Source organism: Vanellus vanellus (genome assembly GCF_965231255.1).
Source record: "Vanellus vanellus genome assembly, chromosome: 8".
Taxonomy (NCBI): Eukaryota; Metazoa; Chordata; class Aves; order Charadriiformes; family Charadriidae; genus Vanellus; species Vanellus vanellus.
Window position 1 is genome coordinate 24,473,835 of NC_138913.1, and position 25,447 is coordinate 24,499,281.

General features: G+C 50.9%; 1 protein-coding gene across 1 annotated transcript; it reads left to right on the forward strand.

The window, feature by feature from the left end:
- Positions 1-212: 212 nt before the first annotated feature.
- Positions 213-23,872, forward strand: LOC309674722 (pinopsin-like; the record flags this gene model as incomplete). The annotated part of the gene is given in 5 exon segments (XM_082486836.1): positions 213-552; positions 3,528-3,856; positions 18,968-19,201; positions 23,568-23,742; positions 23,745-23,872. Coding segments are annotated over 5 exon segments (1,206 nt in total).
- Between the last annotated feature and the right edge of the window lie 1,575 nt (positions 23,873-25,447).

The following is a 25,447-nucleotide window of genomic DNA, read 5'->3' on the forward strand; positions in this document are numbered from 1 at the left end:
CCCACACCTGTGATGAGGTCGCGCCCGGTCTCAGCCCTCCGGGCTGAGCGGGGAGAGGAGCCGGCGGCTGACGGCCGCACGGTGGAGCACGGCGGGCACGAACCCTTGAGCCTAACGAAGCAGAAACCCCCGCCCGGCGCGGCGGCACCGGCGGAGGCTGCTGGCGGGGGGCAGTGCGCTGCAATGCCCGGCGCGGCGGGACTCCCGCCGGGATGCCGGTGCCCTCCGCCGCCGCCGCCGCCAGCTGCGGGGCCGCGGCCGGTGCCCGCGGCCCGGGGCCGTGCCTGAGCCCGTCGGGGCGGCTGGCGGCGGCGGTGTGCCTGGGCACGGTGGGCAGCCTGGGCTTCTGCAGCAACCTGCTGGTGCTGCTGCTCTTCTGGCGCTACCGAGGGCTGCGCTCCCCCATCAACCTGCTGCTCCTCAACATCGCCGTCAGCGACCTGCTGGTCTGCGCCCTGGGCACCCCCCTGGGGCTGGTGGCCGCCGTCGCCCGGGGCCGGGGCTCGCCGGGGGTCGCCTGCGCCTGGCACGGCTTCGCCAACGCTCTCTGCGGTGAGTGGGACCCGGGGCGACCGGGAAACGGGGAGGGGGGGGCGACAGCAGCCTGCCGTCGGGGAGGGGAGCGGGACCGGGGCGGGAGAGCGCCGGCGGGTCCCGGGGAGGACGGAGGGGGTGCGGGGGGGTGAGGAGCCCCGCACCCAGCAGTGCGTGCGTGGGGGTGCCGGTCCGGGTGCGAGCGGGGCGCGTGGGACGGGGCGCTCCTCGGTCTGGGGGGAGCGGCTCCCCGAGGATGCCCGAGGCGCGGGGCTGGGGGCACACTTGCCCGATTTCAGTCGCTTTTTCGGAAAAAGCGCATAAGCCACCAGGCAGCGTTGAGTACGAGTCCTCCGTCAGGCTGCCAAGTGCATGTTTCTCGCGGTTACTGAAGAGCTCCACAAAGTTAAGAGAATGAAATCAGGGGAGGCAGCTCGGCCCCTCGAGAGCCGTGATTTCTCCGAAATCTCCTGGCTTTCAGACCTGACCCCCAGGTCCCGGCTGCGGGCACGGGCAGCGCTGGGCAGGCCAGGCCAGCGTTGCTCACCCGAGGGCAGCGGGAGCGAGGTGGGGGCAACGAGCCCCGGGATGCTGCCATGCAGGGCGGCTGCGACGCGGGTGCGGAGGGACCCCGGGAGCAGCCCAGGATGCAGGAGGGGAGTGCAAAGCTCCAGTCCTGGGGATTGCTGTGGCTGGGGACAAGGAAAACCTGTTTGCAGAGCGAGGGAGGGTGGTAAGCAGGAAATAGCATCCGTTGTGCGCCTCTGCCTTCACCCAGCCCCTTCCTCGCCTGCCAGCCCGGCACGCGGAGGGAGACCCACGGTGCGATGGAGGTGGCGAGGGGGCTGTGGGGACAGCAGGTACGCAGGCCTGCCCCTGCGCCATCCTCCCAGCTCTGCAGGGTTGCCTAAGCTATAGAAACGGAAGTTTAGAGCGATGTCACTTTGAGCTAAGTAAGTTTAACAAGGTCTTCTATTTTCCAGCTTCCCACTGCTCGAACTCTCTCCCAGCCTCCTTTAACGCTCCAGACACTGACACACAGCAGTGGGGCTGTCCCCCGGCCAGCACTCATACAGGTCAGAAGATTCACCAGTAGGGTCATCGCTCTGCCCATCAGTAACAGACCTGAACCACCAGAGAAAACAGCTTATAACATTGCGACCAGGCTGCACGCCGCTGCTTTTGGGGGCACTCACACTGCTTACACCTGCTCTACAAGATACTCACGCCACTTACCACCCACTCTAAAGATACTTGTGGCAGCAGTTCAGATGTTTGCTGCCACTTCTCTCCCTGATAAAGTTATAGAGGATAGCAAGCCAGCTTTGCGTATGTAAATCCTTTACGTGCCGAGTCAAGATTAAACAGAATATGTCTCCATTAACCATCGGCTCCAGTTATATACAGTTGTAGCTACCAGCATCACTTCCAAAATGCAGGGTGGGAGGTGCGCGTGGAGGGGAAATTACAAACTGTAATATCAGCATCACAAATTACCTCTCTCTCCCCCCCCTCCCCCCGGCATTACTGTTTGCAGAAGAAATCTTTGCTTTGCTGCTAAGGGGTTTTCTCACCCCGTTCATACCCGCTGACAGCACTCCAATTGCAAGAGACCCATAAACATCTCTGCGAGGGCTCATGAGCCCCCGCACCCCTGCGCGGCCGTGCTGAGGCACGCCAGGGCACTTACTGGCACAGCAGGCTGCATGACATTGTTTTAATCTACATTTCTTCATTACTGCACATCCATACGAAAAACCTGGGGGGCTGTGCTTCCCGGGAAGGGGTGAGGGGGGGGTTGTCAGACCGCTGCACTTCCGAGCTGGCAGAGGCAGAGGGGCATCTCTCATTTTCCGCATCTCAGAAGAGGTGCCTCGCCCTGTGAAGAGGATTTGGATTTTTCCTGGCTATTAAAGCTGTCCTCAAGCTTTAGATAAGAAAAACATTGCTTTAATGAGCTGCAATTCTTGCCCTTCCAACCCGAGCAACAAAGCGCTCGTGTTCCTTACAGTCTTTCTACTTTTTCTGGGCTAACACCGAGAGACGCAGGTCTTTGTTTTGACTTTGTGGTTCCCTTGGGAGTTACAAACACTCTGCAAGGAAAGCTCTCCTGACTCTCTCCGGGAGTTCTATTGAAGCAGGTTCCTCCAGTGACGCACACCCTCTTCCCACTTTCACAGAACCATCTTTTCTCTCCCACAACTGAAATTTCTTACGTAAAGTCACTTTTGTCCCTCTGCAGTGTCTGCCCTTGCTCACATACATTTTGTTGTGAGAACGCCATGTTCTTGAGGTCCAGCACAGCGCAGGGCTGGGGGGTTCGTGCGAGTCTCCGCCATTCGTATGGCTGCATGAAAACGTCCAAGAAGAGCCTGGAGGCCATAAGATCTGGGGAGAGAGCAAGGACAGGGAAGGTTGTGTGAAGAGATCAGAGTACAGGCATGGACATTTATTGTTCCTCACATACCTTTCCTGCTGGGGAAAAAGCAATAAAAGGATATCTGGGAGAAAGCATAAACCCCAGGAAGCAAAGAGCCAACGTTATCATTTCAAGCAGAAGCAGTGATGCTTTAGGAAGATTGTGACGCTGGGTAAGCCCTGAACTTTGGCCAAACGCAGCTATTAGTCTTTAATCCTCAAGTCTTACAGGTGCACTGAACACCGAATCTCATAGGGAAACCAGGATTTTGCTGCAGGTCACACGCACACGTATGTATATATGCAGACAGATGTGCTTAATTACTAATCAGCATTTATAACAGACTTGCTTTGGCTGGACACATGTTTAAAGACTCCCCAGCTTTCACTGAGGGAGGTCAGGCTCTCAGCATCTCTCACTCTTAGAGGGACACCGCCAGCCCCAGTCCTTGCCCACCGGGTTTTCCAAAGCCACTGCCATCAGTCTCATCTTCAGCTGGAAATACCACTTCGGGAGATAGACCGAAGCCTTAATTCAGCCACTTCTGCTAACGGAAATGTATGTTTTCATACAGGCATTGTCTCGCTCATCTCCCTGGCTGTGCTTTCTTATGAACGGTACTGCACCATGACGGGAACGACGGAGGCCGATACCACAAACTACAGGAAGACGTGGACGGGCATCATCCTGTCCTGGACGTACTCCTTGGTGTGGACGGCACCCCCCCTTTTCGGCTGGAGCAGTTACGGGCCAGAAGGACCAGGGACAACGTGCTCCGTGAACTGGCATTCGAAGGACATTAACAACGCGTCCTACATCATATGTCTTTTCATCTTTTGCCTTGTGATCCCTTTTGTCGTTATTGTTTATTCATACGGGAAGCTGCTGTGCGCAATAAGGCAGGTAAGTAGATTCCTTGACTACCTTTTCACTGTGACCCCAAACCCCTCAGAAACCAGTGACCACCATTTTCCACCTTTATAACTTCTCTGCGGTCAGATGTGCTGCCACCCTTGGAAACTGGCTCTCCTGTGACTGTCTTTGTGACAGGCTCCCGTCTGCCAGGGCTTTCAAAGTCACACTCAAGCGTGAGCGGCTGCAAGTCCCTGTGACAGTTTCACAGATGAGGGGAGTTTGCCGGACCACTCAGGATATTCCCAGTTACCCCTAATTAAAACTAGGAGGGACTTACCTACCTTGATGAGATTGGTCCTGGGGCTGAGGTCTGCAGTAAGCCTACGGAGGGGTGAGCATCACCTGAGGGTTCAGAGGCTGCACGGTCAGTGGAGGGCATGGGAGCTGCGATTTCTGCAGATCACTGCTTCTTCTCTGAAAGCATCAGAGTGAACCCTGCAAAAAAGGGTGCTAAAGAGAAAAGTCACATATAATCCAGCTGCTGGCAGGATCCCGGCAAAGCGAGAAGCTGGAGTTTAGCAAATGCAAACTGTAAGGCATGAAGCTTGCACAGAAAACAAAGCTAATCCATAAATGACCGTGAGCTGTTAATCTAGCCTCAAGATAAGAGACATTTGCTTTTAATAGCGCTAGCCCACCCAATGCAGCGTTTGGTACGGAACGCTGTCAGCGCAGCGCGGTCAGGCGGCCGGAAACGCTGACGCGCCATTGTTTGCTTTCTGGCCAAGAGCATCTGCGTTTAGCCATGAGCCCGAGGGAGCGCTGCCGCGGCGCTGCCCGCCCATGGCACGGCGATGCCCCTCGTGGGAGAGAGCCCATGAGCGCGGCCGCCCCTCTGTTGGGGACCAGCCTGCAGGCAGGCGAGGGCCGGGCGGGCAGGGACCGGGCAGCTCGGGGCAGGCCACCCGCTCTCCCCTGGCACAAAGCGAGTGTCTGCCACCCTGCGCAGCCCCAGCTTGGCCCCCGCACCCCAGGAGCCCACCCCGGGCTGGGCAGGAGCTCCATCAGTGCTACGAGACCTGGCTTCGTCTCAGCCCGTGCAGCAAGCGCCTGAAAGATAAGAGGGAATTAGATAACATCACGCTATAAGCCACGTTTGCAGATGTAAACGTTTAACTTAAGCTTATTATTGCTCTGGGACTCAGGGCAGAATCAAATCGAATCGGTGGAGATGTTTGAGTCAATCCTTCTCAGCCCCTCCCAGCCCGCTGTCTCCTTACAAATACCTTTCGTTCCGCCGCCAGCGAGCTCAGTGCCCCTTGGTCACCCTTCGCTGGGAACGGGGCTGCTCCTGCACCTCCACGGACCTGTCCCCTGAGCGCAGGTGGGGACACGGCTCTCACGCGACTCTGGCTTTTTCCCATCTTTTGAAGCTACAAAAACGGGTTTAGAGGCGCCGCTTGTCGCAAGGCGGTCACAGCAGCCCAGGCTGGAGCAGGTAGCGCCTGCAGGAGAGGCTCTTCTTCTCCAAAGCTACTCCACGGGCAAAAACCGGCGGCATAACCTGGGCGGAGAGCTGTCCCCTGCGGGAAGGCTGTGCTGTCCCGCAGTCGGAGCAATCCCCACGCCTCGGACGGGCTCTCCCAGCCCTGCTCTCTCCAGGGCAGCAGAGCCTTTCTGGTGCAGAAGCGGCCAAATCCCCGGTGGGTGTAAGAGGGAGGAAACAAAGGCTGAAAAAATAAGCTTCACATGCAAGCTAAACATTTAAGGAATTGAACAAGACATCTGTGCTTTTAGAAGATCCCAAATTCTAGGCAATAGCCTTTTATTGTGCCTTCGACTCCTGCCGTGAATAGCTTCCCGTAACTGAGGTGATCCGCACCACTTACAGAAGTAAAATTGCAGTGGGAGATGGGGGTGTTCAGTTTCAGCCAGGCATGAAAAATTATATCCTTTCGCTTGACATTTGTATTTTCATGCTCTGGTTTCTGACATGATTATCATCACAGGAGATATGCAGGGATGCTTAAAATGTTGGGAATCAGTCCGGGCTCTCATATTCTCCTGCGCTGCTTGCAAGCAGCTGACAGTTCCGACCGTCTTGCTTCAAGCTCACAGCTTCCTTAAACCTGAAGAAAATTGTCACCACTGAGACAGGACCCGCTTTTGCCCCCAGGTCTCATTTCAGGCTGGCAGACAACGGCCAGAGGGAAGGGTTCCCTCTGAGCCATTCATTTCAAATGAATACCAAAGGAGCTTCAACGTATCACAGTACGCTGCTGACAATAAACCTCAACACTGAAAACAACCATGAGAAAATGAGGGATATTTTAGGTTTCCAAACACATCGAGCTTTCCTCTTCCTTATCTCCTTCCTGAGAAGTCTTCCCGTTTTGATAGCGATTTCATTGCCCCCTGTGAAGCGCTGTGCAGGAGCCGGGTGAAGGCAGAGGCTGCTGCTTTACCCTGCTGCTTTGCGATGGGACAAGGGGGAATGGCTTTAAACTGGAAGAAGGCAGGTTCAGATTGAACATTAGGAGAAGTTTTTCACTCTGAGGGTGGTGAGGCACTGGACCAGGTTGCCCAGAGAGGTTGTTGAGGCCCCATCCCCGGAGGTGTTCAAGGCCAGGCTGGACGTGGCCTTGGGCAACCTGGTCTGGTGGGCGGTGCCCCTGCCCATGGCAGGGGGGTTGGAACTCCATGATCTTCGAGGTCATAGAATCAGAATAGAATCATAGAATGGTTTAGGTTAGAAAGGACCTTAAAGATCATTGAGTTCCAACCCCCCTGCCATGGGCAGGGGCACCGCCCACCAGACCAGGTTGCCCAAGGCCACGTCCAGCCTGGCCTTGAACACCTCCGGGGATGGGGCCTCAACAACCTCTCTGGGCAACCTGGTCCAGTGCCTCACCACCCTCAGAGTGAAAAACTTCTCCTAATGTTCAATCTGAACCTGCCTTCTTCCAGTTTAAAGCCATTCCCCCTCATCCTATCGCTACATGCCCCAGTAAAAAGTCCTTCCCCAGTTCTCCCGTAGGCCCCCTTTAGGTACTGGAAGGCCGCAATAAGATCTCCCCGGAGTGGCCTTCCAGTACCTTCCAGTCCCTTGCAACCTCAACCATTCTATGACTCTGTGATTCTAAAACAATAGTTTGGGATTCCTTCTAGTACAAATACTTCATAGCCAGCATCAGGTTCAACCTGAGCGCTTGGATGTCCTGGAGAAGGAAGAGACCTTTATGGCCATTCCTGGGTTTCACCAGCGTGCCTAACCCAAGGCATGGGGTGTAAAGATGCCAAGTACATACCTGCTTGGGTAAACTGTCATGTCAAATGTGGTCTGTGTCCCAAGTCCCCGGTTGGAAATAACCGGCTTGCTGAAAGTGGCATACAGGCAGCGATCCCCCCACTGCATCCATGAAACTTGCAGGAGACAACCATTGTGCTACCAGGTTTCGAAATAGTTGTAGCCAGCACGAGACCTTAAAAATGTTTGTTGGAAACAGAGAAATGATTTGTTGAGCACAGGGGTTAAAAAGTCATTATTTAGAGTCTTTGACAAGCTCGGCAGAGCCCCCTCATGTGAATTGTCAGAATGCAAATATAATCGATTCCAGTTTTTATATCACTATATTACAGCATGGATTTTTTTTTTTTCCTTAATTCACTGACAGGCTATTCTTCTGTCATCTCCTTGGCACATGAATCTGAGGTCCTGCCTCCAAATTATTGACTGTGGCTCACCCTTGGAAATTAGTACATGGGCTCAATACTCTGCTTTTCCGCCCAGACTCCTGCTCTGGGTTGAGTTACATCAGCATAAAACTACCATAAGCGCAGTGATGCAAAGCTCCTGAGGTTTAAGGAAGGATTAGCAGCTCTTTCACCTCAGACTCCAAATCTGACCAGTTTCCAGACTTTCAGTTCCCCTTCTTGTCCCACCCCGCCAGAGCACCCTTTCTCCCGGAGCGAAAAGGAGAAGCGGCGCAGCAGCAAAGCCCGTCAGAGGTCAGGTTCTCTGGTGGGGCTGCAGCCCCGTCTCCTGTTCTCCAGCTGGCACCGGCACACCAGCCAGGGGACAGGTACCCAGCACCACGGGGACGTTCATGCCCGAAGCCATGAGCGCCGTGCCAACGCGCGGGCTGGCCCGCTGGCGTGGGGAGGGCGAGCGCAGCCCCGAGCAAGGCTTGCTTGCCCCAGCACCTCCCAGACACGCTGCCTACGTGGACCAAAGGCGTTTTGGGGACTGCGCTGCGGAAATCATCACATGTGGGCTCTTAAAGCTTATCCAGTAACCAGACTCATACCATCCTCAGCACCCACTGCAGGGTCCTCTGAGTCCCCCGCTCCAGGGGGCAGGGAAAGCCAGGATCCGGGCACGCTTTCCATCACACCTCTCGGTCCCTCAAGTGTTATGGAAAGGAAAAAAAAAAAAAAAAACAAAAAACCTAGCAAGGCATTTGATGTGTTACACATTAATTTTGTTAATTAATCCAACAGTTTGTGACGGTGGGGGTAATAATTTTGTAGAGCTTGGGCAGAGGAAAATGGGGGGAAACAGCACTGTTTGACAGCGATTCCCTTCCACTGGCAAGAAGGGGAAAGGGTAATTACACCGGTCCTCAAGCGTTTATCTAGACAATTATTAATGCTGCTGCAGTGCTTACTCAGAGCAAATTGAGACCGAACTGGGGGTGTGAGACAATCACATTCCCAAAGGCAGGAAGCATTAAAGCTTAAGAACTGAATCGCTTCAGCTGCCAGGTAAGATAAATCAGGCTTAAGCCAGCTGAACCCAGAGGAGCCTGCAGGAAGAGCGCGGCCCCCATGATCGAAGAGAGCAATCACCTTCGGAAACAAGAAAATCTCCCCACGCACAAAATAAACAGGGAATTGGTCTTCTTTGCTCCTTTTGACTTCAATCCCAGCGAAAACACCACTGTGGGATGCTTTTGTATTTTCCCACTCGAATGGTAGCAGGCGCGCTGCTCGTTAGAGCTGCTCGTACTTGGTGCATCACCAGAGCTTGGTTCGTCTGTGCTGCAGGTTCTCCTATAGTAAGTGGTCCCTCTCAGAGCTGGAGGAACTCTTCCATTAGCAGCAATAACCGTGGGCACTGGAAGATCGGACATCTATGCGAGCATAAAATGCACGTACAACAAGGGCAACAGGCCACGTGGTGGCTCTGAAGCAAGGGGCAACAATTCCACCCCCCCCCCACCCCCCCCCAGTACTGTGATTCCCTGTCGGATTTGCTTTGAAGGAGGGCACAGCAACTGTCCTCAGCTTCTCCAAAGAGTTGGAGGGGACGCACTTTGTGCTCCGCCACTGTGTTTGTGTGCTGCGGAGATTTGTCCAACAGCAATCACTTACCTGAAGGACACACTAAGGATATTTCTAGTTGAAAACAAAGTAGCTGTGAACTCTTTTTTTTTTCCCCTCTAGCTCAAATCTTTTCCAGCGGGGGCTTCGAGAGCTCCGAAGTCAAGCGTTCACGCCTTTGCAGTTAGGGAAGCTAAGTTTGGCCGGGCGGTGTCAGCCTGCGGGACAGCAGGGAGCAGCCGTGCCCCGCAGGCTGAGCTGCACTTCCCTTCTTCCCACACCACAGTCACCCGCCAGCGCCACAAACCGCATTTTCCTCCTCCACCGCCTCTTCGTGATACTCTTCTGCGCATCGCAGGAGCGCGGGGCCGGCCCAGGCTCGCACCCCGTGCCGTGCTACCTACCAGACAGCATTTCTGTCTGTCCCATTCCCTGCCCCAGCGCTGCCCTGGGTGTCAGCCCACGACCATCTAACCTGCAGGGAAAGCGCGCTGCGGGAACGAGAGGGAGAAATCTGCCCCCCAAACTATGTCGTTGTATCACAAGGTAAAAAAAAAAAATTAACAAGGAGGGTCCGCAGATGAGCGAATCCCATCTGTATCTTTCGACGGGAGCACCCCTCGCAGCAGTCCTTGAAGCACTGCTTAAAATCCCCCCCCCCCTCAAATTACCTCTCATTAGCAGTTGCCCTGGGAGAACAGCCTCTCACCAATCAACGCTCGGCTAATGACTGGTCTTCTAGGCTTTGCAGAGAAGAATATCACAAAAATTCAAGTCTGGCGGTGAGATTCACTGCCTCACCTCTACGGGAGGGCTGGGACTGACCTCCCCTCCCCCGGCAGTAAACCTGCACCCAAAGGGGCTCCCACTTGCTCCTTGAGCTCAGGCAACGACGCGTGGATCTGCAGGGGACCGAAAGGAGAGCAAACGACTAACCTGGAGCGTGGAGCCATTTCAAGCCTGATGCAGCTCTACCCTAAACACCACGGGTTTTCCACCATAGCAGCCAGGTTTTCCCCCCAAATGATCAAATACTCTACCTGAGTGCGCTGGAAGATGCAACAGACACGCTAGCACATCGCCAGCCCTCGGGATTCCCAGAGAGGGCTCCCTCTTCCCTAGGAGAAGAGGTTTAGCACTGCAAACACTCCACACAGAGGAGCCCAAGAGTCTTCTCTGAGACATCTTGCAATTGCTAAGGTCCCGCTTCAGAGTTCACATCAGCATCGAGCTGCTATACAGACATACTTGCTTGTTATCACACACGCTAGCACTAATTCAATTCATTTGCTTTTAAAACACACTGTTGCCAGTGCCCTTTGGGAGACCAGTGCAGAGTCTCCCGCTCCCCTGGAAGGGGGGGGCACTGGGACACCCTTCCTCACGGCTGGCAGCAGCCACCAGGTCTGGGCTTTGCTGCGTGCCAGGACCGAGCCTGCCCGCCTGGACACCCCAAGGACACTTCGGACAGTCTTGGGTCAACATATCCTGAGGCTCCGGTTCTGCTAATGCTTGATTTTATATCTGGAAATCACATAAAGTTTGAGAAAAACTCCACTCTCAATGAGAAGAAAGTGCTATCATCACAGTCATTACTGATTAAAGCATCAAAGAAAGATGCAGAAGGAGGGGAACCGCACCAGTGGCACTGAAGTATCTTAATATTAATTCTCACTGACAGATGTGCTACGCAGATTAATAACTCCAAAGGACGTGCTTCCTTTGAACTGCAAATATTTTCTGCTTTCCGCAGTTAAGCGCCCCAAAGCGGAGTTACAGAAAGCTAACCAGGAGAAGGACGAGGCAACGCTAGGAAGCCAGAAACGTCCCAGCAGTGCTGCACCGTGCCTGCACCTGGTGCTCGAGCTCTTGCAAACATCAACCACAATGAATGATTTTAATATTCTGATATTTAAAATTCATAATTGACCCCTTTCAGTGATTACAAGACTTCTCCTTATAGTTTTGGAGCCCTCTATGTTTATAGAGGCAAGTGAGGAACTGAATTTAGATTTAAATTGTAATCTTAACTCACAGGGTCCACCCTTGTGAGGACAGAGGTGAGTGGGAGAGGATGCTACGAGCACTTTGAGGGCATGTCCGAGCCACAGAGCTCTCTCCCTTGCACAGCACAAGGCCCTTACAATTACTCATCTGGCACCTTCCAAGACCCCTTGGAGACGAGAAAATTTACTACAGCAGAGGTGAGAGACGTCAGCACAGCGGCTGGAAATGGATTTCTTCTTCTCTTTCTCCCCCATTGCCTCCCTATAAGCTTTGGCAGAGGTCTGCGTTAATATCGGAAACTGCAACTTCCAGAAAGCAATCAGTAACGGAGGGGACGGTCCCTCTGCCCGCACAGTGATGGTCCCCGCCAGGGCTGTGGGATCCCCTTCCAACGGGACACGGCCCGAGACCACCTCCTTTGGGTTGCAGCCAGCTTTAAGTGCCTTTGGCCAAATTTCCACAGGATCGCTCTTTTTAATACGCTTACCGCGAGAGATTTTCCACAGCCTTCATTTATTGGAAAGAAAAGATGATTTGCGGAGGCAAATCTTCACCTGACTCATAGAGCTGGGCAGCACCGGGGGCACAGCCCGAGGGTCAAAAGTTTTATTTGGACCCACCAAAAGGGAGCCATTAGTGTCCCCTCTGTACGAACAAGGCAAACTTGGGACATTCAAGTGTAAACCCAACTCAATATGGTATATGAGCCTGTGTTTAAGGTTGAAGTTGTGTGTTTTTAAATACAATGTGATGCATAAGCGTTAGTGGGATTCGGGAGCACAAGATGTTCTGCACATCATGAGTGGTCATAACGTTTATCATCTGGTTCCCTTCCCCTGTAACACAGCCGAGTGAGGTGAAGCCTCTATAGCACTCCAAAAGCGGCGGGATGCCCAGGTCAGCCCAAACTGCCTCAGTAACTTGAGGGAGTGAAAGGTAAAACAGCTTAGGAAAAAAACAGGGAAACAGGAAATGTTTGGCTGGGAAAATAGATCACTTACGGGGACTGTTATCAAGCTTTAGTAATAAAAGTGTTCATCTGGTTGAAGATCTCTTTGCTCACATGCTCTTAGCGGCGTAATTCATAGGCATTCGCTCTTGAATCTCTACTTGGGCAAGAAGTGGGCACAGGGGCAGTGCAGGTGAGACCAGAAGCCTCGGGCAGGGAAGGCAGAGCACCTCCTTAGCGAACCCGAACACGAGACTCGGGTCCTTCAGGCTACATCTCTTTCACAAAATAAGGACGGAATTCTGGTTGAAATTAGTTAGCGGTTTGAGGCAAGAGCAATTTCTTACAGATGTTTTATTCCTCCCTGCGCATAAGGTGCTCCATTATCCACAAAATTACACTTAGTCCCAGGCAAGAAGCCAAGCACCAAGAATGCTGTGGTCACGGAAGGAACGTGCGACTGCTACTGCGAGAGTCTGCGCAGCCCTCCACCCGTCGCCTGCAGACACGCTTGCTTCCTTCCTGGAAATCCCGAGGAAGGTTTCCCAACCTTGAGAATAATTGCATTTTTCGCTCCTGAAACTAATACCAGCTATTTTAAATCAGTTTGCATCTCCGCTCCCCACCGCCAGCTCAGCTTTGCTCGGGCTGGGGCAGGAGCCAGAAGAGCCTCCCAGTTTCACCAAAGGGAAGCTCTGCTCCTCCCCGCAGAAGGCGGTGGTGCGTTTGCTGCGACTTTCAGAGGACTGGTAAACCTCTTGCGTTTCACAGCTTCTACAAGGAATCACACCCACCCAAAGAACTGGTATGCAAATATATATCTATAAAAATCTCAGAGCAGTTTAGTAAGTGCCCTCTTGCACATAGGAAAGACCTGGACCCCAGGAAGCCCACCCAGCTGGGAACTTGCTGAGTTGGCATCGTGCAAGGGGTACTAAAAAACGTTTGCCTTCGACTCAGACGAAGGAATCTGGCATTTTGTCATCAGGACAACGACACTGCTAAGCCTCACGAGATGCTAATTTACTAGATCTAGATCGGGTAAGCAGCACACTGGGGAATTAGAGAAGCAGAAGTTTCCAAGTGACAAACCACCATTGTTGCTGCTTTTCGCTTCAAGTCTTTTAAAGTCCTGTCTCCTGTTTTGTTCTTCCCCGTCTCTTCCTGTGCTGTGCTGCAGTCTGACCTGCTGGGTTCAAACCTGTTACGCCGATGTAAAAGCTGTTCTGGGGAGTAAAAGCACAAGGTCTGCCAGGAGTACAGCACTCCTCTCATGGATGAGCATCAAAATGGAAATATAACACAAAGTTGGCAACTTGTTTTTCTCACTCTTGTTTTCACGACAACGCACGGAATGCATGGGAATTTTAAGAAAGCCTAAGCTCTGAAGCAAACAAACATTATATGAAAATATTTTCTCTATGAACGTGGGTAACATGTTTCTAGGTTTTGCGATTGCAGTGAGAAGCTTTTAAGCATAATTCAAAGACTGACACATGAGGAGGGATAGAAAAACTTCCTTAAAATTAAAATGGAGCCTGATCTTGCAACGTTTCTGGGTGGCATCAGCCATTTATTTTCCTTGATGATCATCAGTCTTTCCTCTCCAAGCAAAACTTTTTTCATTATTAGGAGAGACCATGAGCTACTCTTAAACCATCCACCGTATCATTGCCCACTGTTTCAGAGCTTCGAGGAAATTCTCATTAAGCCCCAGCAATAGCTTCGGAGGCTGACTTCATTCCTGTCTGTAAGAACCCTGTTGGCTTACTGTTCGGAGCTTTCTGCTGGGCTTCCATTTCTTTTAGCTCAGCCTTCGCTAAGCAAGCCCATGGTTGCAGCGGTCGGCTATTCTCAATTCTCGTGCCAAGAGGTCCCATGGACTCTGGACCTCCCGTCCCCGCTCGCCAGGCTCCCTTGGCAGCCTGCTTTGTACGCAGGATGCACCTCATGTCATTTTAAGGACCTCATAGCTCTTTCCAAGCAACACACGGCTGTATTTGTGTGCGTGCCCACAGACCTGACCTGAGTTACGAGCATCAACCAAGGACAGCACTGTAACTCTTCAAAGGGTTGAGAGTTTCCCCTGAAGCATCCAACGTACCTACTGCAAACCCACTACCTACATTTATCACTTCTTAAAAATAGGGCACAAGCTGATGTGCAGGGACCACCAGGGAGTCTCACATCCACTTTAGAAGAAATTGGATTGACCTTTAATGTGCAGGCGATGCAATTTATTTGCAACTTAATAGAGTTAGAGTCTGGTTCTCTAGTATGTATTCAAGTAACTATTAATTCACCAGGGCAGAGCATAACTGATATATATCTGATTTCATAGCTCTCGGGCACCATTTCTTGATGCACAGGCAGTGATGTCTGAAGGTGGTTCAGCTGCTGCCACAGCTCGGGGGTGTCTGTGCCGCCCGTTTTAGAGAAATACAGCAGCTTTGCTCATGTAAGCCAGGGGCCTCAGCTGGTGTGCTCAGGCCATCGCATACCCGGGTTGGTTGAGGTTTTTTTTTCCTCTACTGTCTCCCTTTATTCCAACTTTTCTCAAGGATCATCCTCCTAGTCCCGTGAGTGTCCTTGTCAGCTCTCCAAATTCTAAATACAGTGGTGGTTTCACAAAAAAACAAAACAAAACAAAACACCAAAAAAACCCAAAGAGAAAACATAGTCAGTCACTCAGCTGAGGTTCTCAGATCATCCTGGGGATTCGGGAATTAATCCCAGTGGGAGCTTTGTGGCTAAACCTCCCAGGCGGCCCTGGGTATACCCAGCTGTGCTCTCCGGTCCTGGATGTTACTGAGCAATTCCATATCCATTGCTGAAAAAGCATATTTTACTTTCCTAGCAATGTGATGACTCCGTTCTTTCTGCACAGTATGTGTCAGCAATATCAGCCAGGAATTTGCTGTGTCCACAGTGACCTCTATTTAAACCTCTTCTTATTGTTTGTTGCATTAGTCTCTCATCCATGTCCTTCTCCTGTCCGTGACACCCAGTGCCACACCACACAAATGCTGTATTTGTGAGCGTTCCCACTCCTACACTAGGAGGATGGCTGCGTAAATTCCCCGTGGGAAATGAAAAAAAAAAAGAAGAGAGGCAAATTAATCACTTCTGCGGGCTGAATTACCATCTAGAGGTGCTTCTCCGTAGTAGAAAACACAAAGTATAAAATATTAGCTATTAAATGACAGACCTCAGCACAGGGACTGTCCCTCTCCTGTACCTGTGGCCATCTCCACCGTGGATCCTTTCTAATAGCAGAAGTTAATACATAGCAGAGGCACATCGTGCTTTATAATGCCCCGGGCAGAGGCGAACAGGCAGCGCAACAAACTCCTGCTGCATCCAGCAAACCCGCAGGGTCATGGGTTGCATTAAGAGACTCCATATTCCATCAGCTCATATAGAAATGCCCATATAATGTATGGGGTTAAATACAGTCATTGGCCCCAGTGTTTGTGATCAAGCTTCAGCTGAGTTTTAGCTGGAAAGGACGCAGTGAAGACTGTTACGGCAAAAAGGACAGCTGACATGCAAGAATGACTGCACAGTAACGTTTCCAGTACATTAGCCTTCTTCCTGCACACGTAAGTCGTCACGGAATGTGACCGGAGCCCATCGGGAGACCATCTTTTCACGACTCAGCAATGGTTCCCACCGTCAGCCTTTACTGCCTGCTCATGGCAGGGACTGAACGCCCAACAGAACCCAGGAGGGTACAGCAGACGTTTGCAGAGATTCCCAGCTACTCCTGACGTTTTCGTTAGTTTCCCATGTAAAAATTAACTCTGATGGGAAGCATGTGAAAACATCACTGTAAGAGGAAGATGTCACCAGGGCCTCCAACTGCCCTGGAGATGAACCCCCCAGTCCTGCTAACTCAGTACACTGGACCACACATGCAACATACGGAATGAGTGATACACAGGCACCATAGATGTTAGAAAACCGAAAAGATCATTTTTTAGCAGAAACAGAGACTCAGCTTCCAGAAAAGAAAACATAAAGCTATAAAAGCGCATTTCCTGTGGGTGTTTTCTGTACCAAAACCTACCGAAACACTGAGATTTTTTATTTCTATTTTTTGCACAGCAGATTGAGATTTAGATTTTTTGACCAAACCAGAAGCGAAGGACACCTTACAGCAGCTCAGTGCACTGCCAGGGTAATCCTGGGTTAAATTCCTGCAGCAGCATCGCTGCTGTTAGCCCTAAGCCAGAAACAACCTGAGCTGACTTTCCAGCCTCTATGGACCAGCAACTACGGACAAGCTACCTGGGCTGACAGGCGTGTTTTTACTTTCCCTGGAAGTTATCAAGGCAAAATTAGAGCAAAAGCCCACAGCGTCACTTGTCAGCATCGCCCAACTCTTTGCTCCTGTCCTTCTACAGAAGCCGATTCCGCAGCCCTGGAGTTGCGTGGTATATCCACATCACCATCCGCTGATGATGCGCCAGCAACTTTTCGAGGTTGCTGAGTTTGTTTAGTTTTGCAAAAGTTTCCTGCATGCGCCTTGAATATTAATATCAAGGTCTCAGGTTCCCTTGAGTGACCAGGGGAGCCTCACAATTGAAAGCAAAAATGCTTCGAGGAGAATTACAGAAGGGGGAGGATATTCAAACTTTCAGGCCTCATAGGATGAAAATAATCACTTCCTACTGCTGGCGAGGAAATGAAAACCTTTCCTTGCTTACCCACGAAGCCATTCCTTGGAAGCATCAGTTTGAAAACTGCAAGCTTTCCTATTTTTAAGGAAAGGAGAAAATACTTAAAGCGAAGAGAGTAATACATGATACATGGCTGAGAAGGGTCCGTTGCGCTGGTAGAACGTGTACCACCAGCAGTACCCCACTAGCTTTTTTTCAGCTTTTCCTCCCCATTTAGGTGTGTCACCCAGCATCAGGGTATTCAGAGGGAGATGTAGAGACCAAGCGGTACGCCGGCTGCCCTGTGGCCTGAGCTCTGCTGAAGGTTATTAACTAGGAAATATCTTGAGTACTCCTCTCACGCCCAGCCTCCCACCAGGCTGATTTTGATCTGGAAAACGTCCAGAAAACATTTGTCTTCTCTGACCTTACCTGAAGAAAGAGGAAAGTTGGGTTGCCTTTTCTAAAATCAATAGAAATCAAGGGCATGTAGTGATAGGACAAGGGGTAATGGCTTCAAACTGGAAGAGGGGAGATTTAGTTTAGATATCAGGAAGAAATTTTTCACTGTGAGGGTGGTGAGGCACCAGAACGAATTGCCCAGAGAAACTGTGGATGCCCCAACCCTGGAAGTGTTCAAGGCTGGATGGGGCTTTGAGTAACCTGGTCTAGTGGCAGGGGGGTTGGAACGAGATGATCTTTAAGGTCCCTTCCAACTCTAATCATCCTGTGATTCTATGATTCAACAGAAAAAAAGGAGCTTTGGTTTTCCTCAAGGTGCGCCACTTGCAAGGCAGCTCCCACCACCCGCCCCAGGTGTCTCCTGGAATGGGATGGCGGACAGGAGGGCTTCAGGAAGGCACAAAGAAGTGGGGATTTTGTGTGGGGATAAAGGACCCTGGCAGCCAGCTGCCGATGCCTTTCAGTGCCTCTTCTCAGGAACCTAAAAATCAAGCGCACACCATGCGAAATGCAACTCCTCTTCCATTTCCATCCCTGTACCCATGTGCCCCAATCTAGCTGCTTCTCCTTCATCCCACAGCCTGAGCATCTCGTAAAGTTTAATACCAAGTTGGGGCAGACTTTCAAAAAAATCTGAACCCAGGGAAAATGTCATACAGAATCAACTCCGTGAAATATAAGAAGATAAATGTGAGCTTTCTGTCTGAGATGTCTGTGAATAAATCTGAGCTCCTGATGCCTGTGGGTGTCTCTGAGTGAAATATTCACCTCTCACTAATGGAAATATTTTGATTAACAACTTTATTTGCCTTGTAGCAAATACCATTTTTTTTTTCTGTTAAATCACAGAAAAGTGTCATAAAAGATTTCATTTGCACATTAACAGGATATTTATAAAGTACTCCATATTAGAGTTCCCTCAGCAGGCAATTACAGATATGTTCTACTTTTTGAACAGTTTTGGTTTGGTTTTTTAATTAGTCTCAAGGTGACTTCCAGCACACAAATACATCCCGCTGGATTCCCTGTAAAACTGCTTGTAAGAGTTAGTTTCTCGTGCTTATTGCAGCACTTTGCAGTGCAGGCGTTACACAACACCCAGGAAAAGGTCCAATTTTCAAAACAGACTGAAAACTAGGAAACAAGGGTGAGGCATAAGACAGCAGTATTTATATACAGTATGATTTACTTACGAGGACGCGTGAACCCCAAGTCCAGAGGAACCTGTTGCAAATCAGCAATTCAGCTGCTGGCTTTTCCAATGGATTCAGGGGAGAAAGTTCTCTCAAACCCTTGTTCTTCATGTTCTTCCCTGTCTCCTGCCCTGCCCCCGTGGCCTCTGGGTACAGAGCGTTTCATCCTTGGCTGAGTGCATCACTGCTGGTAGAACTCAGGCAAGCAGTCCTTCTGGGAGCACCGGGTCCTCCAGGGCCAGTTAGACCAGGGCAGGCTCCCCCTTCTTCCCTCCTGCCCAAGAAACTCACATCAAATGCTGCGGTTTAGAGGAAATTGGAGAAGGCTATTCCAGATGAACAGCGCTATTGCTAACCCTATGCCAACTGTTATCTACACGCGTTGCGTGCGTAACATACAAACCCTGCCCCCATCGACTGGCCAGCTCTTCTCCAGCCAACAACATTTCAAGATGACACTGCCAACCCTGCCCCAAGCACGGCCACTCCAGGAGCTCCCGTGCGTCATCATCCGCTCCCAGTATGAGCACTGCAAATAGTGTATTTGTGTCTCTCTCCCACCCAGGTGAGCGGCATCAATAAAGGGATGGGTCGGAGCCGGGAGCAGCGTGTCCTGATCATGGTGGTGGTGATGGTCATTTGCTTTCTCCTTTGCTGGATGCCATACGCAACTGTGGCACTGGTAGCTACGTTTGGGAAACCCGGTCTCATCACCCCTGCAGCCAGCATCATCCCGTCCATCCTTGCCAAAAGCAGCACAGTCTACAACCCCATCATCTACATATTTCTGAACAAACAGGTAAGTAAAATGTTATCCTTATGTTTACTCAGATTCAATGTATGCAAGAAGAAATAACGAGGGGAAATAAGGAGTGTATAGGTGACATCACTGGAAAACCATATGAGAGGGAAGCACGGAAAAAGGGCTACGAGGAGCAAAGGTAATTGACAAATCTGGACTTTTGGAAGTTAGATAAGCAAATTCCCACAGGTCCAAATAGGAACTGAGAGACTCCTCTGAGCCGAGTGTGCTGCTACCTAAGGGGGACTGGGCTCTGCGGCGCCGGCAGTGGGCTCTGGTACAGCTCACCAGCGACTCCTTGGCTTTGCTGCAATGCCAAAGGGGAACGGAAACCCCCAACTTTAGGTGGCTCAAGAAGGCATCGGAGCTCCCCTGGGAATCTTTCAGTACTTGCTGAACAGTGCCCATAAATAACACCTCTTTTTCTGGTGAAGATTTAACTCGTGGCAGGAGAATGTGGGTTTTAACTATATTCAACACAGAATAGAAGAGAAATGCTTCACTACATCATACAACTGTTGATTCGGCCCAAGAGTACCCGCTTTTGCTTCAGCCCTGCTTTTCTGCCCTTAGAAACTCCAGGAACAGGTGCCCATGCACCAGTAACAGGACTATTTCTCCTCCACTGGGATTTGACTGCCCAGCATGCCATTTCCAGTCTTCGATCCCTCCCAGCCCCTCAAATGAAAGCTGAGGTGAGGTGGAGACCAAAGATGCTGGTCAGATTCAGGGTCGTGTTTCCACCTGTGCCGCTGCCCGCTCGGGAGGATGCCGGATGCTCGTAGAGTCAAGGAGGCTGTCAGGGTCTAATCTCTGTAGAGGAAAAGCGTTCATTAGAACAGAGGAGTAGAGTAGAAGCAGCTTTATAAAGCCATCGATCCTCTCTTCTGTCGCCTGCTCTGTGCAAAGATTTCTCTCTTTTCCCTGACCCACTAAAAATGGGCCCTATAACTCCTTCATGCTTCGTGCCTCACGCAGTATTATTTTATTTGTTTTTCTTTCCTCCTTCTGCTGCTAATTAGTCCCTGGAGCTCAAGAAGCAGGTTTGTTTCTTGGTACACTTAGTTGTACTTTGTCTGAAAAGTTCCCAGAAATGGCCAAAGCAGAAAACATGCTCTCTCTTAATCAGCACACGTGGGATTTTGGCAAATAGCGTCAACTGTGCCCGGCGATCCTGGGAGAGGGAAGCTGATGCGTGCAACTCCCCCGCCAGGCTGGAGACAGCGTACATCCTTCCCACGCAGAGCTGGGTTTCACCCGAGCCCTTCCCCGCACACGGGGAGGGGGAGGACTGTGTGCTGGTCCCAGCTGTAGTCCCACACCCAGCAACGGGAAAACCCATGATCCGGCAGGGGAAAGGTTTCAAAATCGTCAAACCTTCCCCTTTCCCCACCCTTTAGGCCACATTTTCTTGTGCAAGCTAAGAAAACGCAATGCTGTCCATGAGAAAAAACCATCAAGGTGATGCACAGCACACAACGGCAGGAGCTGGGGTAGCCCCTCGCGCAGGGACAGAGAATAAAAGCTCAGAAGAAGGGGGTCAGGGGGGTGAACAGAGATCTGCAGAGAGCAAGCTGAGGGCATCAGAGCTAGTCCAGTTCCTCAACCGCCTCCAGCTCCATCAGCCCACTTAAGTCAGGCACGTTGCATTCATCTTTGCATTTCTGGTATCATAGCACGTGGATATTTTTTTCCTCTGAATCTAGCAAATCATCTGCTTTTATTCATTTTTGGAAGCTGTTAGGAAGCACGCACAGTAAATCACTCACTCTCACTTGAAAACAAATGATGACGGTAAAGGATTGATTTGAAGTTTAGCAGTAACCGTAGGTGTTTTTACTGGGGCATGAGAAATTCCCCGGGAGTAAAAAGTTTCCATGACACCGTCCATCAGCTCTGCTGACTGTCACTAACAGCTCGGGGGAGTACGCTGCTTTCTCTGCTCCTGCTCAGCCTCCTGCAGAACTCCCCGACTTCTTCCCCGTGACATGAACAATTCTTTCCCTTCTCCTTTATTATTTTTTTTTTTTTTTTAAAAATGAATTCTCTCATGAAGCTGCCTGGAACACCGAAGAGGGATTACCACCCCTTGCCAGGGGAAAAGCACCCAAACAGCCCCCACAGCTGCCGGCGCTTCCCGCAGCGCTAAGCCTTGGTCCCGCGCCTGCGAGCAGCACCCGCTGATAAACTGCAGCAGCGTGAGCCGTCGATCCTGGCACCCAGGGGAGAGGTGGAAGCCCCGAGCTCATTACAGTAACTGGCGACTGCCATCTCAGCCCAAATCCCGTCGCAGAGACACGAAGGGGAGGTCTGGCTGACTCCCCCCTCCCCGGCTTGCGCTGCACCTGACCCGTTCCCGTGGCCAGAGCCTCCGTCCTGCAAAGGTAACTGTGCATCGCTCCAAACGTGTGCAATCCCAGTTAAATCAAGGGAGGCAGTTTAAAAAAATCACAGGCTAATCTCAACACCTTCACGGGCTGGAAGGATCACTCTAGGAAACAACAGAGACTGTGCAGAGAAGTTCTCTTTTCTACAGATGCTTTCTTAATGAATCTTTTTACTAAATAGATTGCTTAGAGGCAGCGGGTAGACACAAATTAAACTGGGCTCATCCATGTCAAACACATCCCTTAAGATCACCATAAACTTTTACTACTAGGGTTACGCATGCGCTTTGGTTTGTATTTTTTTTTTTTTTCCTAGACATCCCTTTGTTTCCATTGCTCGGTTAGTATTTTAGCGGCGATCAGCGTTCAGGTTTCTATATTCAGTATAGACCACCAAGAACTCAATATGCTGAGTTTCACTACACTCCAGGGAGAAGACCGTGGCAGCACCTCCGATCGGAAAATGCTGAACACGGGTTGTTTCACTGTTTCACACACGTGTGAAATCCTTTGTACTAAACACCCAAACTTTTCTGCTAATGGGGACAGCTTCGCTGCCCGAACAGAGGAGCTCTCTGCTCCTCTGGCTCCTGCGCCAGCGAAGGGGCTGTACCCCCCGCCCCGTGCGAGGGACACGCACCCAGCGCTGCCTGCGGGCTGCTCCACCAGCAGCCGAGCCACGGGAACACCGACTCCTGCGGGCGCTGCCCACCCCGCTGCCCAGGGAGGGCTCCTGGGGGGACTGTAAGATCCTTCGTGCTTCCTCTGCTGTTTCAGACCACCAAAACCCCCCAAACCCAAAATCACAAGCCAAGCCCAAAACACACAGGATAATCAAACAAGTTAACCCGTGTAGTCTCAGGTTATGTTTCAGCCCAACAACTCAGTGCTCCCTCCATCTCTCCATCACACCCACGTTCTCACACAGCCTACTCTTCCTACCTAACACCGTAGGCCAATGTTTTCTCTTATCCCCAAATTAAGCTCCACAACCGCAGTCGCAAGAGCAACTCCCAGGAACTAGTGCATTTTGTTCATGCAGCGCTCAAAATGCTGGTGTTTATATGTAAATTTTAGATGTCTGACCTTTTTGGCTGTTGGATCACCTAGCTGGTCACAGGTCACAGAATGGTCAGGGTTGGAAGGGACCTCTGGAGATCACCTAGTCCAACCCCCCCTGCCAGAGCAGGGTCACCTGCAGCAGGTGGCACAGGATGTTTTATTCCTGTTTGGAGACGGGGGTTTTCTTGACCCCTGAGTAACCGTCGGCTGCCCCTGGGACAGCGGGTGGCTGTGCCAACCAGCACTGGAGCACAGACTAGCTGGGAGCCGGCCCAGCTCCCGGCAAGGGAGGCTCTTGCAGGACAATCTATCCGCCAGCGGTGATCCAGCACGCGGGGAGTCACAGCCTGGCCGGTACCGCGAGACCCGCTCCGGATTCACCCCCTCGCCGCTACCCCCAAAACCCAACTGCCCCTAAATAAATACAGCACCCAAACTGCAAGCAAGCAAAATGTCCCGTCTGGATTTGAGCACTTCACTTGTCCCCTGCAGTGCTGAAATATTGCCGTGGTGCCAACGTTGCCTTGTTCGTGAAACACTGGCCAAAATGACTTCTTTTCTTTTCCTGGGTTTTGTCCTTTTTTCATTGCAGAGCCCGGTTTGTGGGCGCAGATGTTAAGGAAAGAGGCAGGCACCTCTCTCCCCCAGCTCCTGCTGCTGGGACCCCATCCCACCTTAGCCCATAGACACCTCGACCTCAGCACGAGCTCCCACTTAGCGCAAGGACATTTTTTTTTTTTTTTGCTACAAAACAATTCAGTTTCTAATAAAAAATATTATTACATCCATGTTTTTTTCAGGACCATTTCAGGAACTGAAATGAACATAAAAAGGCCGTCAGCCAAACCCCACTTACAAACAGGGAAATGGATGAAATTCTTGCTAACTTGCTGTTCTCTGCCTGTGTGTGATAGTTTTACAGGTGCTTTTTGGCGCTTCTGAGATGCAACAAAGCAACCGTGAACTCCAGCAACAAGTCCTCCTCCAGGTCCTGCCGCGCGCTGCAACGGGCGCCGGGAGACACCGGTCCCGTGGCGGCTGCCTCGGCCGGGCAGCCCTCGGCCGAGAGCCCGCACCCGCCTCCGCCAGACACCCCACCGGCTCGAAGAGCCGTGCTGGTGGCTCACCACAGCGCCTGAGCCAGGCTGCCCGCCATACGCCGCCGCCTGCCGCTGTCTTTGGGGAGTTTGGGTCCAGACGTGAGAGTTTTGCCAAATAACCTCAGCTGGTGGCTTTGTTTCCCATGAAAACTTGCCTGTCTGCTTCCCCAGAGGTTGGCTTCACCAATAAGCCGTTTTCCTTGCTTCTCAAAGACTCCTGCCTAATCAAATGCTGGGAGTTTTATGGGAGTTTTGGAAGAAAACAAAATTAAAAAAAAAAAAAAAAACACAAATGCCTCTAGAAAAAGGTTTAAATAAAATAAAATAAAAATAAAATAAAAAAAAATAATAAAAACAAAAAATAAAAATAAAATAAAAATAAAATAAAAAATAAAATAAAAAATAAAATAAAAAATAAAATAAAAAATAAAATAAAAAATAAAATAAAAAATAAAATAAAAAAGTCTAAAGACTTTCTGCCCCAAACCAACCCAACACAAACCCCCAAACCCAACAATGAGACAGGGACCCAGAGCACTTTGCTGCAGAACAGCTCCAAGAAACAACCTACACGCGAAGCGGGGAAGCAAAGAGGTTATTCTCCAGTAGAAAAAACTATCAGCCTCCAGATGGTTTCTCTCTGGTTTGGATTATACTGTACCTTAAAAGTCTCATTTTGCTTTTGAGTACAAACCTGAGCAGACGATGAAGAACTGCAGTTATGAATTAAAGCTCTACTAAAAGTTAAAGTGCGTATATTGGATGTGTTTCAAAGCATAGCGACCGCAGCTGAAGCTTGAGAACCCAAGTATTTTAGGGATTTATTACTTTTAACTTTTTCCATTCTTTTTACAAATCTGCTGGTTTGTAAGCGTCAAGACAAAAGCAAGAGCGGGTCCAGCCCTTTTGAGAAATGTGGCTACCTGAGGGTTTGTGGAGCCAAAAGGGCCAGGCCAGGCAGTGGCGGCTGCGAGCGGTGCAGCTGCACTCGTTGATACCAGGCGAAACCCTGCGGCATCGAGCAGTAGCGGCTACAGCGTATTTTTACCCAGAATAGTCCCAGTGACCCCAGCAGGAAAGCTGGATGGGGACCTTCTACAGGGTCTTCCTCCTGGACCGTCTCTGGGAACTGAAGTGACAGATGGTATCTTCTACAAACAGGAAAGCGTTGGAAAGCCTCAGAAGTACAGCTGGAGGTGGAATTAAAAACAAACAAACACGGGACAACCTTCTCCCTCATTAACTCTGAGCAGAATCCCAATATTTTGACAATATTTGTCATCTCGAATAGGAAGGAAAACATGAAATAGCAACATTCTGTGGAGGGATTACCTTTCAAATCCCAGACTAGAGGGAAATGCCATCCAGGGAAACGCCATCTTTCAGACGAGCTTCACACTGACGTACATCTGCACCACCGCCACGGTAGCTATCAAAAACTGGCGTCACAGCGCTTTAATTACCTTGCATTAGCCAAGCCAGAACCGGGAAACACAGAGGTCTGGGTGAATGAGTAATGCGGGAGAAAAAGCTAATTGGATTTTTTTGACCTCTGCATGAGTGGGCTCCGTTTCAAATTGCCCACGTTAGAGCTTTCCCTGTGCGTAGGGACATGTGTCACGTTCAGGAATAAGCAAACCGCTGAGGACTTCAGCACAGTCCCCACTTGCAGCTGCGCAGGAGGGAGGATGCAG